This window comes from Cervus canadensis, chromosome 10 (genome assembly GCF_019320065.1).
Source record: "Cervus canadensis isolate Bull #8, Minnesota chromosome 10, ASM1932006v1, whole genome shotgun sequence".
NCBI classification, from domain to species: domain Eukaryota; kingdom Metazoa; phylum Chordata; class Mammalia; order Artiodactyla; family Cervidae; genus Cervus; species Cervus canadensis.
Window position 1 is genome coordinate 31,379,475 of NC_057395.1, and position 18,616 is coordinate 31,398,090.

At 41.1% G+C, this 18,616-nt stretch overlaps 1 protein-coding gene across 1 annotated transcript; it reads right to left on the reverse strand.

Annotated features, from left to right (window-relative positions):
• Positions 1–306: 306 nt before the first annotated feature.
• CDNF (cerebral dopamine neurotrophic factor) lies at positions 307–18,472 on the reverse strand. The gene is made up of 4 exons (XM_043479299.1): positions 18,165–18,472; positions 7,028–7,155; positions 5,805–5,946; positions 307–958 (listed from the first exon to the last, which is right to left on the reverse strand). The coding sequence occupies exons 1-4, from the start codon at positions 18,277–18,279 to the stop codon at positions 780–782; spliced, it is 564 nt and encodes a 187-aa protein (XP_043335234.1). The 5' UTR covers positions 18,280–18,472; the 3' UTR covers positions 307–779.
• Between the last annotated feature and the right edge of the window lie 144 nt (positions 18,473–18,616).

The following is an 18,616-nucleotide window of genomic DNA, read 5'->3' on the forward strand; positions in this document are numbered from 1 at the left end:
GCCCATTATAGAGTAATTGAGTAGAGTTCCCTGTGCTACACAGCACGTTCTTCTTAGTTACCTATTTTATACATAGGAGTGTGTATCAATCCTAATCTCCTGCAAAAAAAAAAAAAAATCCCAGTCTCCCAATTTATCCTTCCCCCGCACCCGCCCTCAGTAACCGTAAGACTGTTTTCTACATCTGTGACTCTGTTTTGTAGATAAGTTCATTTGTGCCCCTTTTTTTATATTCCACATACAAGCAAATATAAATGTCGTATAATATTGCTTATATGTGGAATATTAAAAAAAGGGGGGGCCTGGAGAATTTCAGGACTGTATAGTCCATGGGGTCACTAAGAGTCGGACACAACTGAGAAATTTTCACTTTCACTTTTCACTATATGATATTTGTCTTTCTCTAATCCAACATATTTAATTAAAAATGAGTATACAGATAGCTTCTGAGCAATCTCTTCCTACTTAGAATCAATTTACCCCACTGATTTTTCAGTGGTTCACTTTTCCCAGTTTAAGGAGATAGGCAATGATTATTCACATACAAGAAAATCATGAGAAAGGCACTTGTAGGTTTTGGTACACTGCAGATTTAAGAAACCACTAATACTAACAGTTCTACTTATAAACCCAGGTAACCAGTTCTGAAGTGTCATATCCAAACAAAAAGTCTGAGACCACACATATTGAAATTCCTGGTTCCTCTCAACCAATGCATCCATATCCTAGAGAGGCATTTTGTCACTAATTACAGCCAATGGTGCGCTGGCTCCCAGGAGTCAGAGTTCTGTTTGGGGGTGTGTCGCTGCATACTTGGGTGCCAGTTCTTTGATGAGATTCACGTAGTCGATTTTTTCTGCACAGGCTCTGCACTCTTCTCCCCAGCCATGCAGTATCTGCTTCAGCTCTGCTACTCTCATCTTGGACAGGTCCACTGATGCCAAGTCCAGTTTCTTTTCTTCATGACAAAAAGGAAAGGTATACATTAAAAAAAAAAGAAAAAAAACTAAGAAAAGCAAATGGTGTTACTTATCTTGGTACTGTCTACCCTGTGATCCAAAGTGGGGAAGGGTTCCAAGTTCTATGGAAACCGACATACCTAAGAAAAATGTATCATATACAAAGCTATTAGGATAACTCATGATCTATCAGATTTCCTCTCCATGGAATCATACTTGCTGCAAAACGGGGACCTATGAAGTGTTCGTAAAACGAATAGCACCGCATCCTAATTGCTACTTTTAAGGAAAAAAGAAGGGAATCAAGAGGGTAGTGCCTTGGGATGGCCTTGTGTGTGTGGCCAACTGAAAGCCATGGATTGTAATTTACTAGAAAGTTATGGTTCACTTTTTCTTTTTCTTTTAGTTTTTTTTTTAATGTGGACCATTTTTAAAGTCATTATTGAATTTGTTAAAATTTTGCTTGTTTCATGTTTTGTTTTTTTGGCTGTGAGGCATGTGGGATCTTAGCTCCCCAACCAAGGATTGAACTTGTACCCCCTGCATTGGAAAGTGAAATCTTAACCAGTAGGCTGCAGGGAAATCCCATGGTTCAGTTTTTATAGAAAGATATGTCTGAGGTAAAACGGATGAGCATATATATTACAAAGCACTAATACAAATTAGTTTTTAATACAAATTTAAAGAATTTAAATACAATTTTAAAATATAAATTTAAAGAATATAAATACAATATAAAGAATTTAAGATAGCTTTTAAATACAAATTTAAAGAAACCCAAACACATGAATGAAATTAGGAGCATTCTCACCAATCCTTAGCTATTTTGGATCTCAGCTTAAACTCTCCTGATCCCCCGTCCCCTACTGAGATTACCAAACCACACAGAGTTTATTTACAGTCCTTTGGGGTATACCAACTTCTCTAACGCTGGTGCTTCTGTACCAGCCAATCTGGTCCCTAACGTTCTTGCCAATAGGATCTGTCACCAGCATCTAACTCCTCTAGCAAGACTATTGTTTCCCTGTTTACAGATTATCTTCAGAGGATGTGAAGAACTCAGCTACTTCTCTATTGCCAAGCCCAAAAATAGAATAAAAAATTAAGCTCATCTATGATATACTCATGACTATGATTTCTGTATCAGAAAGGGGCAGTTTTTCTCTTTCAAAGGAAAGTGTCCTCCCCACCTCCCCAGCCACTAGGTGTATGCTTGCGCATAGCTACAGCACTTCAGTTGACTTATTCAACTATTAGTTCTGGGACTTCTCTGGCTGTCCAGTGGTTGAGACTACACACTTCTACTGCAAGGTGGGTAGATTTGATCCTGGGTCGGGGAACTAAGATCCCACATGCTGCATGTTGTGGTTAAAATATTTTAAAAATTAGTGGCATCCTAGGACTTTTTCAGTTTGATATCTTTTGAAGCATTTCTTTTTGACCCCTACATAAAAGAACATGGCATTTAAAAGCCATTTAATAACCTAACATAGCTGTCAAGTGACTTATCAAAATTTTCCAGTAAGTATATCCTAATTTAAAAGTTGAGTTTTAGACTTAGGAATAAACTTAATCAAGGAGGTCAAAGATCTGTACACAGAAAATGACAAGACTTTGATGAAAGAAATTGAAGAAGACACAAACAAATGGAAATAGATCCCATATTTATGGTTTGGAAGAATTCAAAATGTCCATACTAGACTTCCCTGGTGGTACAATGGATAAGAATCCACCTGCCAATGCAGGGGACACAGTTTCAATCCAGAAGGATTCCACATGCCACGGAGCAGCTGAGCCCGTGGGCCACAACTATTCAGCCTGTGCTCTAGAGCACAACAAGTGCGGCTGCCAAGCCTGTGCACTGCAGTCACTGAAGTCCACATGCCCAGAGCCTGTGTTCTGCAACAGGAGGAGCTGAGTATTTGAGTATGGCGTGCTTAATCGTGTCTGACTCTTTGTGACCCCACAGACTAGCCCACCAGGCTCCTCTGTCCATGGGATTTGCTGGGCAAGAATACTGGAGTGGGCTGCCATTTCTCACTCCAGGAGATCTTCCCCACCCAGGGATTGAACCCACGTCTCCTGCGTCTCCTTCATTAGCAGTCGGAGTCTTTACCACTGCGCCGCCTGGGAAGCCCTCTGCAGCAAGAGAAGCCACCGCAGTAGGAAGCCTGCACACTACAACTAGAGAAAAGCCGGAATAAAGCAACAAGACCCACAGCACAGCCAAAAATAAACAACATGAAGTTTTTTAAAAATTAATTGTCTATACTATCCAAAGCAATCTATAGAACCAATGTAATCCCTACTAAAATGCCAGTGGCACTTTTGCAGAGAGAGAAAAAAAAAAGTCCTAAAATTTGTATGGAATCACAAAGGACCCCGAACAGTCAAAGCAGTCCTGAGAAAGAACAAAATGGTCAAGACAGTTAATAATGCTGTATTGTATATCTGAAAGTTGCTAAGAGAGTAGAGCTTAAATATTATCACAAAAAAGGAAGGGTAATTAGATGATATAATGGAGCTGTTCGCTAACCATCACAATTGGTACTTACATGATTATGATGGAGATATTGGCTAACGTAATCATATTACAATATATAAGTTTATCAAATCAACATATTTTACACCTTAAACTTACACACTTTTATATGTCAATTATATCTCAGTAGAGCTGGATATAAATCAAAGTTTTATATAAAGGCCTTTTTATTTGGAGGGTCACTATACTCTGTGCTCCAGAGAATTCTTACATATGTGTGTGTGTGTATTTTGAATTTAAACTTTTTATTTCAGTTGGAGTGTAGCCAATTAACAATATTGTGATAGTGTCAGATACACAGGAAAGGGACTCAGCCATACATATACATGTATTCATTCTTCCCCAAATTTCCCTCCCATCCAGGCTGCCGCATGACGTTGAGCATAGTTCCCTGTGCTATACAGTGGGTCCCTGTGGGTTATCCATTTTAAATATAGCAGTGTGTAAATCTCAATACCAAACTCCCTAACTATCTTTTTCCGCCACCCTTCCCCCACCGGTAACCATAAATTCGAGAATCTTTACAATTTTTAACAGTGATTCCTATTCTTTTAAAAAACAGAGAAAGCAGATACATCCTCTCAGGTTAGAAATCAACTAACACCTTCCTGATTGAAAACATATTCCAAATCTACACTTACCTTGATTGTTAATTTCATGGCTATTATGACAGAATACCTTTAAGAGTAGAAGCTTTTATAGCCCAAATTTTAGTATTCCACAGCTCAAAGGCCCTTGTTCAATATCAACTTTTTCACCAAAAAGAAGCTGGGAAAAATTTAGAACTAGTGGTCTATTCAAGACAAATGGTTGAAGGAGAAAATTACTTTCTTTTAGGTGCTGGTAGTTTCTTCAGGTTATTCTAGAGAACTTATCATTTGATATCAATTTAAAAAGAAAACTCTCTATGGCACCCTAAAGCTACAGGGGAAAGGTTGATACCAAAAGTAAATCCAGTCCATGGCTCCCCAGGGGCCTCTAGTGGCCAGCATTGTCCAAACATTAGTTAAGTATTCATTTCTTCTCAATAATATCTGATGAATTTGTCTATTATTCAAGGAGCCCAGTAAGATAACTTGCTCATAGCAGAAATTATTCAAAAGAAATGTGCTAAATGAAAGAATCAGTACAGTTTTGTCCCTTTGGGGACTGTTTTTTCTTTGGACTCAGTGATTCCTCCTTCTTGGAGTAAGCCAAGAAAAAGATGCTAGTCCATCATCACCACCCTGTAAGTTAGGGCTTGCCCTTGCCCATTTGAGAAACAGGTTGTCTTTGATATCTTCCAGATATTAGATCTTTTTAAAGCCAGATGTGTAGCTATGGCGCACAGGCATATTACACAGCTATGTTGAAAAATAAGACTAAAGTATTAATGATTCGGAGTTGGGTGCTAATTACTTAGGTAGTTTAAAATACTACACCACGTATGTAAGGTGAAACAATGACATAAACAAAAGAAATGGACTTTTCCTGGTGGAACTTCAGGGGTTAAAGGATAGGCTAAAGGCGGAATTCCCCAGCCTTCTATAAGTCCTTTCCATCTACCCCAAAGGCTGGCCCAGATACAAATTATCTGTATAAGAATAGATATATGTATGTAAAATTTATAAGGCCAAGGATAACATTTTAAATAGGACATCTTCCTTTTCTGGGTGTTTATTTTTGGCACCCTTGATAAGTCTATTTCATCAGGCAAAATCTGATTTGATGTGATTAACCTATTTCCTAAAAGTTAAACCTGGCAGAGTGTTAGACCTAGGAAGAATATTAGAGCCCCATTTAAAACTTCAGGGTCCTTATATTGCCTTTGAGTAGATGCACCTTTGGTCTTAATAGGTTACCAAGAGCTAATTCACCATGAATAGCTGCTCCCTTGATTTTTTTTTTTTTTAATTGGCCATACCACATGGCATGTGGGATCTTAGTTTCCTGATCAGGGATGCAACCCATGCCCCCTGCATTGCAAGGGCAGAGTTTTAACCACTGGATCTCCAGGGAAGCCCCTCCCTTGGTATTTTGAACTTTTCCTTGACATATGTAGTTGAAAATGTCTTGGTGATTTAAGAGTTTGAATTTTGCCATTTGGGTGGGCAGTTTCACCTAATGCTGATTGTGCCAGAATTCACTTTTCTTTCGTGAAAGAAGCTCAGACAACACTGGACACCATCCAGTAGCCCAGCATCCTATTAGCAAGTATAGAATTCCTTTTCTTCTAACACTGATTGTTGAGAAACCTGGCCCCATGTTTAGGGAACTGGCAATACACTGGACATTTGGGGGAAAAACATTAAACTCCATTATACCGTATTTCAGCTCACAGATCTGACTGTCCATCTTCTTCAGCTTCTCACATATCTTTGCGGCAGGCATGTGCACACTCATCGGGCGAGTGACCTCACTTAGGATCTTAGTAGCAGCATCTTTTGTTGCTCCTAGATAGTAGCACTGAAGGGGAACAAAGAGAATTTAGGGTCCCAGACACTGGAAAAAGCAAGCAGTAAAATTTAAAGAAGTGAGAAAGAGGTTAACCTAGTTTTCATGGCCCAGATCTTAAATTTAACCCCTACTCACTAAGACACAGGAAAACAATGACTCCATTCCCATGATCAGCCTAATTAGAAGTGCCCTAAAATTCACATTAAACTTAAAGACTAATGATAAGAGATAATAGTTGCTAAATGTTTTGTCTATGTCAGATGCTGCTCTCAGGGCTTTAAAGATATTGATGTATTTAATTCTCATAACAAGCCTGTGACATTAGTACTAGAACTTTCCCTATTTCACACCCAAGCCAACTGGAGGTCACCCAACCAGCAAGCAGAAGAGACTGAATTAATTTAAAAATTCAGCCTTCTGGCTCTGGGGTCCATGCCCTGTTCCATCATGTTATACTGCCTTTCAAGCTACCTGAAAAGCATTTTACATTTAAAAATATAAAACTTAATGGTGCAGACAACACTGAGATTTTTATAGTGTGTCAGTGATAAGCAGTTAACAAGGCGAATTTAATTGACAAATTCAATACGACAATTTTAGGCAAAGCAAATTGGCCCCAGATTGTCTTTAGTGCTATAAAGACAGTATATTGGAACAAGTCATTTGTGTTTACCCAGGAAACACCATTTCAAGATAATAAAAATACTTCATTAATTATGCATAAATAATTATGTAAAAATATATTGATAGGTTTCACTAATTGTCTTGATTAGAAACGTAAAGTCTACCCACACTTAGGACAGTAAATAAATTCTCATTAGGAATTCAATTGTATAAATAATTTCATTTAAGAAATCATGGAATTGGTTGCCTGTGTTTTTTCCAAAAAGCCAAATGAAACCAGACATATTCTAGGTGAAAATACATTGACTCCATTTTCCTGAAAGATCAATTTTTGCTGGCCTTCTACAGGGAACATGCTTGGGGCAAGCATCCAAACAGGAGAACATTAAACTCAAGATAAGAAATGAAACAGTTAGCAGTTTTCTCCAAGCACAGGGGGGAAATGAAAGGTGAAAATTTACCATACCAGGCGGTTTTCTTTTCCTTTGACATCCAAGCAAAAGTTGATCAATTCTTTTTCTATGGTGTCCAGAGAAAAGTTGACTCCTCTGGCTATCAAAGAGTTGTAGAATCGGTTCAAGAATTCTTGACATACTATAAGGAACAAAGAAATTATGTATTTGTGTATTTATGTACAATATCACCACTACCACACCTATGTACATGTCCCTCCCACCAAATAAAAAAGTATGATTCAGTGCATTGTGACAACAAATTCATATTATAGGTAAGAATGGTTTGGGGTCTGTACGTATTAGCTTAGTATTGGGCCTTGAATATCATATGCTTATTGAATCAATCCAGTCTGTGAAACCAAGTTCCACTCTCAAATATGAGAATTTCCCACCTAATATGAGAATGTCACTAACCCTAAAGGAACATATAGCCAGGCTCCTCTGGGACATGATGCTAGGGACAGCTTTGGTAAAGCACAGAGAAGAACCACAAGTATGTGTCTTGAATGAAGCTCCTTGGTAGTCTGCATCTGTGTCTTTGTTCCAGTTTGAACCCCTATCTAAACAATCATATTCAGTCCCAGGGTCCAAAGTTAGGAAAGAGATGACGATCAGAAGAGGCACAGGCAAAAGAACAACCCCAGTAACTGGCTGTTGGCACCATTGTGAGTACTTTATGTGGATGAACTCATTCCAGTCTCAGATCAGAGCTCTGATGTAGATACATTTCTACCTCTATTTTACAGATGAAGAGGCTGAGTCAGAGAGAGGCCAATGAACTTGCCCAGTAAATGGTTGAGGCAATTTGACCCCAGGAGGTCTCACTCTGGTCCACAGCCTCATCCACTAGGTTACTCTGCAACAGGAGGAGCTGCTTTCCCATGTTGCTAGCTCAAAGGGGCAGGTGTGTAGTCCAAGCAAGCTGAAAAGGAGATGGAGACCAGAGCTTGTGCTGGAACAAAGCAGCCCTAATATTAGAAAGAGAATTTTAGGGGAATATCATAAGGAAGAGCAGCAAATTCTATGGTTGTTATTTAGTCACTTAGTCATGTCCAACTCTTTACAACCCAATGAACTGTAGTCCACCAGGCTTCTCTTTCCATGGGATTTCCCTGGCAAGAATACTGGAGTGGTTGCCATTTCCTTCTCTAAGGGATCTTCCTGACCCAGTGATCAGACTCATGTCTCCCCCGTCTCTTGCATTGCAGGCAGATGATCTACTGCTGAGCCACCAGGGCTCATTAAAAATTCCAAAAGTTTTTGTCAAATCAGATTTGACGAACTGATCCAAAAATACATATGAAAAAACAAGAGCAAATGAAAGCCAAGAAATTTCTGAAGAAGGAACTTGGGGAGTAGATCTTACTGATATCAAGATAATTCTAAAGCTATAGTATTTAAAATATAATGGGACTGGTGCAGAAAAAAAGCCACTGGAACAAAAGTGAGACTAGAAACAAATCCAGAAATCTAGAGGAACTTGGTATAGGATGGAAGCAATGTTAAAAATCAGTGGGGGAAAAAATGCACAAGTCAATAAATGATACTCGGACCATATACCATGGGAAAAGATCAACTTAGATCCCTATTGGAAATGACACAAATGTGAATCCCAGGAGAATAAAGACATAAGAGAAAAGCCACAAAACAAGTTTTAGAGGAAAGCATCTTCTTCATGGCATCAGGATAAGGAAGAATTTCTTAAAGACGATACCAAACCAGAGGCTGTACATTTAATTACATCAAAATTAACCACTTTTGTAAATGCAGAATAAATCATAAGCAAATGATAAGACAAGCCACAAACGAGGAGGGTATTTACAACTTATATAACTGACAAAGGATTAATACTCCAAACACATTTTTGCTGTGGTCATACCCTTAGGTCCAGTTGCTATAACTCCTCTGTATTCTCAGTGGAAACATTCCATTGTCTGAGCTTCATCTCCCATCTTCCTGGCTCACACCCTCTAACATCCCAGCACCAACAATTCTCTGACCCCGCCAAGTTACATTGGTTCAGCTACCTTTCCACCATGCTTCCTCACCCAGCTCAGATTCTGTGGTTCAACATTATAATCACTCCTTTTCACACAAATTCAACTCCCTTGTATCTCTTTCCTTTGTTGGACTTACCCAGCAAAATCTTAACGCTGGTCGAAACCTCTTTCCACCCACTTGACACCTACACTCACTTAACACGGCTGGAGGAAACTGCACCACCAGGCTCGCTGGTCTTGCTGTTAATTCATGACTGCTGATTTCAATGAGCCACCAGTGCGGCCAACAATCCTGCTGCGTGGCCCTCATGCACACTCTCTCCCACTCCCAAAAGGACGACTACACAGCAGCTCTCTAGCAAGCCTTGCCTAACACCTCCACCCCATCGTCATGGTTGATCCTGCTTTCCATTTCTTCAAGGGGCAAAAAAAAGCAACAAAAGAGAACTCTCATTTGCCTCTGTCACCGCCTCTACTGCCCTTGTACCAGCAGAGTCTACTTTAATTCTATGAATGAAGTGTGACAACTCTTCCACCCGCTAAGTAGATCTATCAGCTCCCTGCTCCTGCACCTCTGGCCTCTCTCTTTTCCTGTATTGTTCCCATGAACATGCTGTTAATTCTCACATCTTAAAAGCAACAAAATCTCCCGCAACACCCCTCCCCAACACAAAACACCATCCCATTTCTCCACTCCTCTTTAAGAAAATCACTCTAAAATAAATTTTATACTTGTTTCCAAGTCTCTTCTATTTTTAGTTTTAAATATTTATTATAGGTTTTTCTGTAGAAGAGAAAGATTTCTTTTGCCCAAACCCATCTCCTGTAAAAAGCGTTTGGTTGGATATTTTGATGTAGCCTTACAATCTTTGTAAGGACAGGGAAGCCTGCCATGCTGCAGTTCATGGGGTCCCAAAGAGTCAGACAGGACTTAGCAACTGAACAACGGCAACAATCTTTGTCTTCTAACTTGAGTATTTACAACTTAGTACTTAAAAAATATAACAATGCCACCTGCAGGAAAAGAGCTACAACTTTTTTTTTAAGATAATGATAAAGTTTAAAATCAGGTTAGTGAAATTATTAAACTAATTAGTAACTAATTAGTTAAAATTATTAAACTAACTAATTAGTAAACTAGGAACATTATTTTCAGCAGTTCCATCCACACCTTCTAGAACTGAAGTTGGTCCCACATTATCTGTTCCACTTTATTTTGGATGGAAAAAAAGACACCGGATTAGTCTTGCTGGTGCCAGGACCAGGGGGAATTGCTACCTAGGAATAAGATACATGTTATAATGCATTAAAACTTTAAGAATAACCAGAAGTTCTTGAATAAATGTAGGCTAAACTTCATCATTCCAATTTTATTTTTACTACTGCCTTGAATAAATTAGTTCCCAACTCCATACTCAGAGGCGGTTTAGTAGTGATTCAGTGCTTGGGCTCTGAAGTCAAACTTTCTGGGCCCAAATCCTGGCTATACTATTTAATATTAATTAGCTGTGACTTAAGGCCTTTCAATGTTGAATCATCTGACAATCTAACTGCCATTCCTTTGAAGTTTTACCAGTCTTCTTTTTCTGTGCTTAAGATTTTCCTTTTGTGTTTTTCAGTTTCCTTCTGATGAGTTAGATGTGGAATTATTTTCATTTATACTGTTTGGAATATGCTGGACTTCAAAATCTGTGGATGGCTGATTTTCATCAGCTTGGAAAAATGAGTTATCATCTCTTTTGCTCCACCCATACCTCTCTCTTCTCCTTCTGGAAGTCCACTTAACATATGTGGGAATTTTTCTCTTGAACCACATTGTACCTTTATCTCTGTTTTGTATTTTTATTCTCAGAATCACTCACTGATTCCTTCTTGACAATTTCTTCAGTCTTCAACTCTCTAATTCTTTTTCTCAGCTCTGTCTAATCCACTGTTAGTCCCACTTACTTCTTATTTATTGATTTATTTTTATTTGTTGGCTGGGCCGGGTCTTCGTTGCTCCGTGTGGGTGTTCTCTAGTTTCAGTGCCTGGGCTTCTCATTGCAGTGGTTTCTCTTATTGCAGAGCATGGGCTCTAGGTACACAGGCCTCAGAAGTTGCGCTCGTGGGCTTAGTAGTTGTGGCACATGGGCTCAGTTGCTCTGAGGCATGTGGAATCTTTCCAAACCAGGGATCAAACCCATGTCCCCTGCTTCGGCAGGTGGACTCTCCAACACTGAACCACCAGGGAAGTCCTAATCCTACTAATTTCTTATGTTTGTGTATGCTTATTTGGTTCTTTTAAACATATGTTGGAAATATTTTTAATAGTCTCCTGTCCTTTATTCATATTTTCAATCCCTTCATTTCTTTACATATAATACAGTTTATTATATAAACTGTATTTACATATAATACAGTTTATATTCTGTGCCTGATAATGCTCATCCCCGAAACCTTTCCAGGTATGCTGCCTCCGTCTCGTCTCAACCGGCTGCCACTTAGGATGCTCTTCTTCCCATGTGCTTGTGATTTTTCTAATCGTGAGCTTTCTTTCTGAGAACTTTGTTGGAATTATTAGAATTTTGTGGGACTGGGTTGAAGGCAGATTCCTATCAGTGAGATTAACATTTGCTCATACCTACTTGAAATCCCTTTAGACTAAATTGTCAGTTTGGGATGTTTTGGATCACCCAGGTTGGCTGTGTACATTTGGACTTCAGTGCATATGTGTGGTAGCTTGTGAGTATGAGTGATTAGGAGGTATTTTTTGTTTTCCCTTTTATTCAGTAAAAAAGCTCAAGTACTACAATTCCCTTTAGTCTCTAGAGATGGTGGTAGAGTTGTGGTTATTTCCAGGTCACTTTTTATAATGAAGATCTAGCTCTCTAGGGTTTCAAACTAATCAGAGGAGGATCCAGTTATTATGTGCCTAACTTGAGAAGGTTCTGGGCTATATCTTTATCCTTCCTTTTTATTGTATTCATTCTTTTTATTTTATAGCCATGAAAAATCTAAGTTCCAATCGCCTGGGTGGCAAATACTCTCAAGAAAACTCCCAGCCTCAGGGGTGCCTTTACCTCTTTTAGTTCCCATTTTCACATTGGTTTTGGCCTCTGAGTATGCCTTCCTGGGCTTCCCTGGTGGCTTAGTGGTAAAAAACTCACCTGTCAATGCAGGAGACATAGGTTCCATCCCTGGGTCGGGAAGATCTTCTGGAGAAGGACATGGTAATCCACTCCAGTATTCTTGCCTGGGAAATACCATGGTCAGAGGAGCTTAGCAGGCTACAGTCCATGGGGTTGCAAAACCGTCAGACACAACTTAGCAACTAAACAACAAACAACAAGGCCTTCCTAACTTACACTTCATATTTTTAATTTTATCCAGTGTTTTTAGTTGTTTTCAGCTGAAGGGCCAGAAATGTCCATTTTTAGAACATGATTGTTATGCTATTTAATAAGAACAGAACACTAAATATAATAGCCATGTCGTGGGTTTAACAAACATTTATTGAGCAATTAGTAAGTGCCTGACAGTATTCTATAGGCTGTTGGAAAAACAAAGTTCCTACTCTCAAGGATCACATTCTAGTGAATAAATAAAAGTCTCTTGTGGCTATGAAGGAACATCAACTTGGTAAGTAGGATAGAGGGTGACAGGGTAATAGTATTACTCTAAATGGGGTGGTCAGGGAAGGTCTCTCAGATAAAGTTGTGTTTGAGCACAAGGGAATAAGGAAATGGGAAAACAGATTAAGTGTACTGCTGGGGAGAAACTCTCCAGGCAGAGGGAAGAATAGGGCAGGCGTGTCCTTGTCAGCACCAGGAACAGTCAGGGAACCAATATTGGGGAAGTAGAGTGATGAAGAGGGAGGGTAGTAGAAAATGAGGTCAAATAAACAGCAGCATGCCAGGTCACCTAGGGCCTTGGGGCCATGGTAGGGACCCTGGGTCCTGCTCTGAGAAGGGATGCCATTAAAGGTTTTGAGAAGAGTGCAGTGGTCTGACATGACTTTTAAATTATGCCTCTGGAGGTTCTTCAGAGAATAGCTGGCAGTGGGACAAGAAGGAAAGGAGCTAGAACAGTTTGGAGGTTCTTAAAATAACTGCCTATCTTGGACCAAGGTGGGAGCCTTGGAGGTGATGAGATGCTGGATGTATTTTGAAGGCAAAGCCAAAAGAATTTACTAATGGATTAGATGTGGCATGCGAGAGTCACAGAGGTGTGGGCAGAGACAAAAGTCAAGAATGACTTCAAGGATTTTGGCCTGAGATACTGTAAGAGTGGAGTTTGCCATTTGCTAAACTGGGAAGCTCAGCAGGAATTCAGTTTTTTTTTTTAATGTATTTTTATTTATTTGACTGCATCAGGTCTTAGTTGCAGCATGTGGGATCTAGTTCCCTGACCTGGGATCAAACCTAGGCCTCCTGCACTGGGAACGCAGAGTCTTAGCCACTGGACCCACCAGGGAAGTCCCAGGAATTAAGTCTAGACATACTTCAGTGAAGTTTGAGATACTTCTAGACAACTGTGACAACTAATTTTATATGCATCCACTTGGAGAGTGTTTTTGAATGAGATTAACATTTAGATCCATGAACTCTAGGTAAACGGATTGCCCTCCATGATATGGATAAGCCTCTTCCAATCAGCTGAAGGCCTGAATAGAACAAAAATGATTGCCCTTCCCAAACATGAGGGATTTCTCCAGCAGACTGCTTAATAATGCACCATCAACTTTCCTGGGCCCCCAGCCTGCTGGCCCACAATACAGACTTTAGATATCTCAGTCTCCATAATCAGGAGAGCCATTCCTTATAATAAATCTATCTGTACGTATATATGTATGTATCTTCTTCATCTGTTTCTCTAGAGAACACTAATACACTATTTGACACCGCAAACAGTAAGGAGCAGCTAGGTATGTACATCTGGAGTTATATGATTATACTCTTTGCAGCCAAAGATGGAGAAGTTCAATACAGTCAGCAAAAACAAGACTGGGAGCTAACTGTGGCTCAGATCATGAACCCCTTATTGCCAAATTCAGACTTAAATTGAAGAAAGTAGGAAAAACCACTAGACCATTCGGGTATGACCTAAATCAAATCCCTTACGACTGTACAGTGGAAGTGACAAATAGAGTCAAGGGATTAGATCTGATAGAGTGCCTGAAGAACTATGGATGGAGGTTCATGACACTGTACAGGAGGCAGTGATGAAGACCATCCCAAAGAAAAAGAAATGCAAAAAGGCAAAATGGTTTTCTGAAAAGGCAAAAAGGCCTTACAAATAGCTATGAAAAGAAGAGAAGCGAAAGGCAAAGGAGAAAAGGAAAGACATACCATTTGAATGCAGAGTTCCAAAGAATAGCAAGGAGAGATAAGAAAGCCTTCCTCAGTGATCAATGCAAAGAAATAGAAGAAACCGATAGAATGGGAAAGACTAGATATCTCTTCAAGAAAATTAGAGATACCAAGGGAACATTTCATGCAAAGATTGGCACAATAAAGGACAGAAAAGGATGATTGAAAAAGCAAGAGAGTTCCAGAAAAACATCTACTTCAGCTTTATTGACTATGCCAAAGCCTTTGACTGTGTGGATCACAACAAACTGTGGAAAATTCTTAAAGAGATGGGAATACCAGACCACTTGACCTGCCTCCTGAGAAATCTGCAGGCAGGTCAAGAAGCAACAGTTAGAACTGGACATGGAACAACAGACTGGTTCCAAATTGGGAAAGGAGTATGTCAAGGCTGTATGTTGTCACCCTGTTTATTTAAATTATATGCTGAGTACATCACGAGAAACACTTGACTGGATGAAGCACAAGCTGGAAACAAGACTGCTGGGAGAAATATCAATAACTTCAGATATGCAGATGACACCACCCTTATGGCAGAGAGCGAAGAAGAACTAAAGAGCCTCTTGATGAAAGTGAAAGAGGAGAGTGAAAAAGTTGACTTAAACTCCCACATTCAGAAAACTAAGATCATGGCATCTGGTCCCATTATTTCATGGCAAATAGATGGGCAAACAGTGGAAACAGTGGCAGACTTTATTTTTTGGGGCTCCAAAATCACTGCAGATGGTGACTGCAGCCATGAAATTAAAAGATGCTTGCTCCTTGGAAGAAAAGTTGTGACCAACCTAGATAGCATATTAAAAAGCAGAGACATTACTTTGCCAACAAAGGTCTGTCTAGTCAAAGCTATGGTTTTTCCAGTAGTCATGAATGGATGTGAGAGTTGGACTATTAAGAAAGCTGAGCACTGAAGAATTGATGCTTTTGAACTGTGGTGTTGGAGAAGACTCTTGAGAGTCCCTTGGACTGCAAGGAGATCCAACCAGTCCATCCTAAAGATCAGTCCTGGGTGTTCATTGGAAGGACTGATGCTGAAGCTGAAACTCCAATACTTTGGCCACCTCATGTGAAGAGTTGACTCATTGGAAAAGACCCTGATGCTGGGAGGGATTCGGGGCAGGAGGAGAAGGGGACGACAGAGGATGAGATGGTTGAATGGCTCAATGGACGTGAGTTTGAGTAAACTCCGGGAGTTGGTGATGGACAGGGAGGCCCAGCCTGCTGCAGTCCATGGGGTTGCAAAGAGTCGGACATGACTGAGCGCCTGAACTGAACAGTAAAATGGTGCTAAAGGATGAGACCACAGGATAGGGAGAGATCCCAGGTCTCAGTGTGATGTAACTCCATTGTGTAGGAGTTGAAAAGATGTAAAGAACTGGAAAAGACTGAAATAAGAAGCCAATAAGGTAGGATGAGAACAAAGAATGAGTGTGTCCCAGGAGACAGTGAAGAAAGTGTTAAAAGGGAGGGACTGACTGATCAGTTGTGCTGAGTGTTACTGACAGAATGTGGAAAACATGCATTTTGCTAAGTTTAATTAGCAAATAGACCGAGTATGCAAAGGAGATACCTGCTGTAGTGATCAATGCAAAAACCATCTTTAAAGCTTTCTGGTGACCTCTGATTCTCCTCTTCCTGCAAAAGAAACCCTGTGTTCTGATGTCTCAAAGCTCCTTCTCTATTCTCAAATACACCTTCATATGATATCCACACTTCAACTGTTGCTCTGTCAATGTATTGCCTAGATGATGGAAGTTGGGAATTCTAACTTGCACTTTGAATGATATACTTTTGACTCACTAAAAGCTATGTAACCTGTTATTGAAGCACTATATAACGCATGTTCAACAGAATTGAACTATGCACCATGGTAACTGCTGGAGATGGTGTGGGAAGAGAAACAGTCTTGACTGTCAAGGAAGGCACACATGGAGGAAGCCAAAATGATTTCTCAACACTATGAGACATGTACTAGATACAAAAGGGAGGCACCTCCCTGGACGAAGTTGGAAGATCAGTAAAATATACTACATATGGGAATTACATGATCACCATCTAGGGGAAGGATGCAATTGTGGCAGCTGAAAATGGTGAACATTGGTAACAAGGCACTGGAGCTGGGCAGAAGAAAGAAGCAGAGTCAATCAGAAGGTAGAATCAGTAGCCCCAGTGTTTGATGGGTTTAGGGGATCAGGGAGAGAAGTCTAGTCTAGTGGACTAGTTATACACTGGTGTCATAGCATAACAGACTTGGGGGACTGAGAAGGAGAGCAGAAAATAACTTTGGTTTGTGACTCTGTTGAGTTTGAAGTAGAAGATATCTAAGTAGAGGTGTTCAGTTGTCAATTGGATGCAAGGTCTGGGACTCCAGAAAGGAGATTGGGTAGGTATAAACATCTGGGATTAATCAGACTATGGGAAGGTCAATTCCAATTGCACAGAAGAGTGTGTAGACTGAGAAGACAGGAGGGCAGAGGGTGGAATTCTGGAAAATTCTAACATTGAAGCCATGGCTAGAGAATTAGAAACTTACGAAGATACTGTCAAACAAATGCACACAGAGACAGGAAGCAAAAGCAGGGGGAAAGCAGTATCATAGCCATGAAGAGAAGAAATTTTAAGTGAAAGTGAAAGTCGGTCAGTCATGTCCAACTCTTTGCGATGCCATAGACTATACAGTCCATGGAATTCTCCTGGCCAGAATACTGGAGTGGGTAGTCTTTCCCTTCTCCAGGGGATCTTCCCAATCCAGGGATCAAACCCAGGTCTCCCGCATTGCAGGCGGATTCTTTACCAGCTGAGCCACAAAGGAAGCCCAGAGAGGGAGGAACCAGCACAGCTAATCACCTTCTTTGATCTCATTAACAGCCCTCTGAGATAGGTGTTACCACCTTGATTTTTCAAGAACCAGGTACAGTGCCAGTTGGATCCAGAAGGCCGAGTGGGACGTAGACCCACATATTCTAGCTGCAAGTCCACAGAGATTCTGTGAACAGAAAAGGACTGATCCTTCTGTATTCCTCCTCTTTCTAACGAGTCAAAGTACTCCTTTGTAAAGCACCTTTTCCCTGAGAAGTCCTGCTGCTGCTACTGCTGCTAAGTCACTTCAGTCGTGTCCGACTCTGTGTGACCCCATAGACGGCAGCCCACCAGGCTCCTCATCCCTGGGATTCTCCAGGCAACAACACTGGAGTGGGTTGCCATTTCCTTCTCCAATGCATGAAAGTGAAAAGTGAAAGTGAAGTCGCTCAGTCCTGTCTGACTCTTGGCGACCCGACTACACCCTACCAGGCTTCTCCGTACAAGGGATTTTTCAGGCAAGAGTACTGGAGTGGGGTGTCATTGCTTTTTCCATGTGAAGTCCTAACAAATGTTAATTCTCTCCTCTGATTTAAGCCGTTTCACCTCAATTACAGACAGTTTGTCACGTTTTGTCTTTTTGGGAGTTACAAACTAATTTGGACTTGAAAGACTTCTGTGTAAACACAAGTGTTGCGGGTTAGGGCAGCACGTGCCTGTACAGCTAGACGTGTGTGCACAAAATCGAGTCCAAATCCAAACGCACCAGCTTTGACTGCAGCGGTTTAATAGAGCAAGACCAAGAACGCAGTCTGAAGGTGTCACTGGGCCCAGCTCGAACTTTTGCCTAGGCTTGGACGAAGGCGATCAGAAACCAGGGCCAGGGCCCGCATTCCTGAGTGAAATGTTATTTATAGCCAAGGCTGGGAGACGCCAAAGCTAACAACAGCTGCGCTGTGACCTGGTGCCACCGCCATGCAAGCAGGTCTCACACCGCTCACCTTCACAGTCGGCGCCCGGGATCCCCCAGGCCTCCTGGCCCTGCACCCGCCCCGGGTTAGAGACCCAAAGTCCGGCGCAAAAGGCCACCATTGCGGCTGCGCCGCCGCACCACATGCTGAGCCAGCAGTTTCAAACTCCTCGCCACCTGCGAAAAGAACAGCCGCGCGGGTATCACCCGCAGGACGAAGCGGCGAGGAGCCTGGGATGCAATGAATCTACCCGGAGTTGCTAGGACAAATGACGCAACTCAACCGTGAGTTTCCATTGGCTCTCAAGGAAAGGGTATGGAAGGGTGGGACGAAGGAGCCTTTTCGTCCCCGCCCCACCCCCACCCTCCCCGACCTGCGCGTGCGCAATATAGCTCACGCCGTGCTGCCCCAGCGGGGCGGGGAGACACTCACTATAGCTAATCGCCGACTGCGCGACAGAAAAGGCGGGACCTTCACTCTGA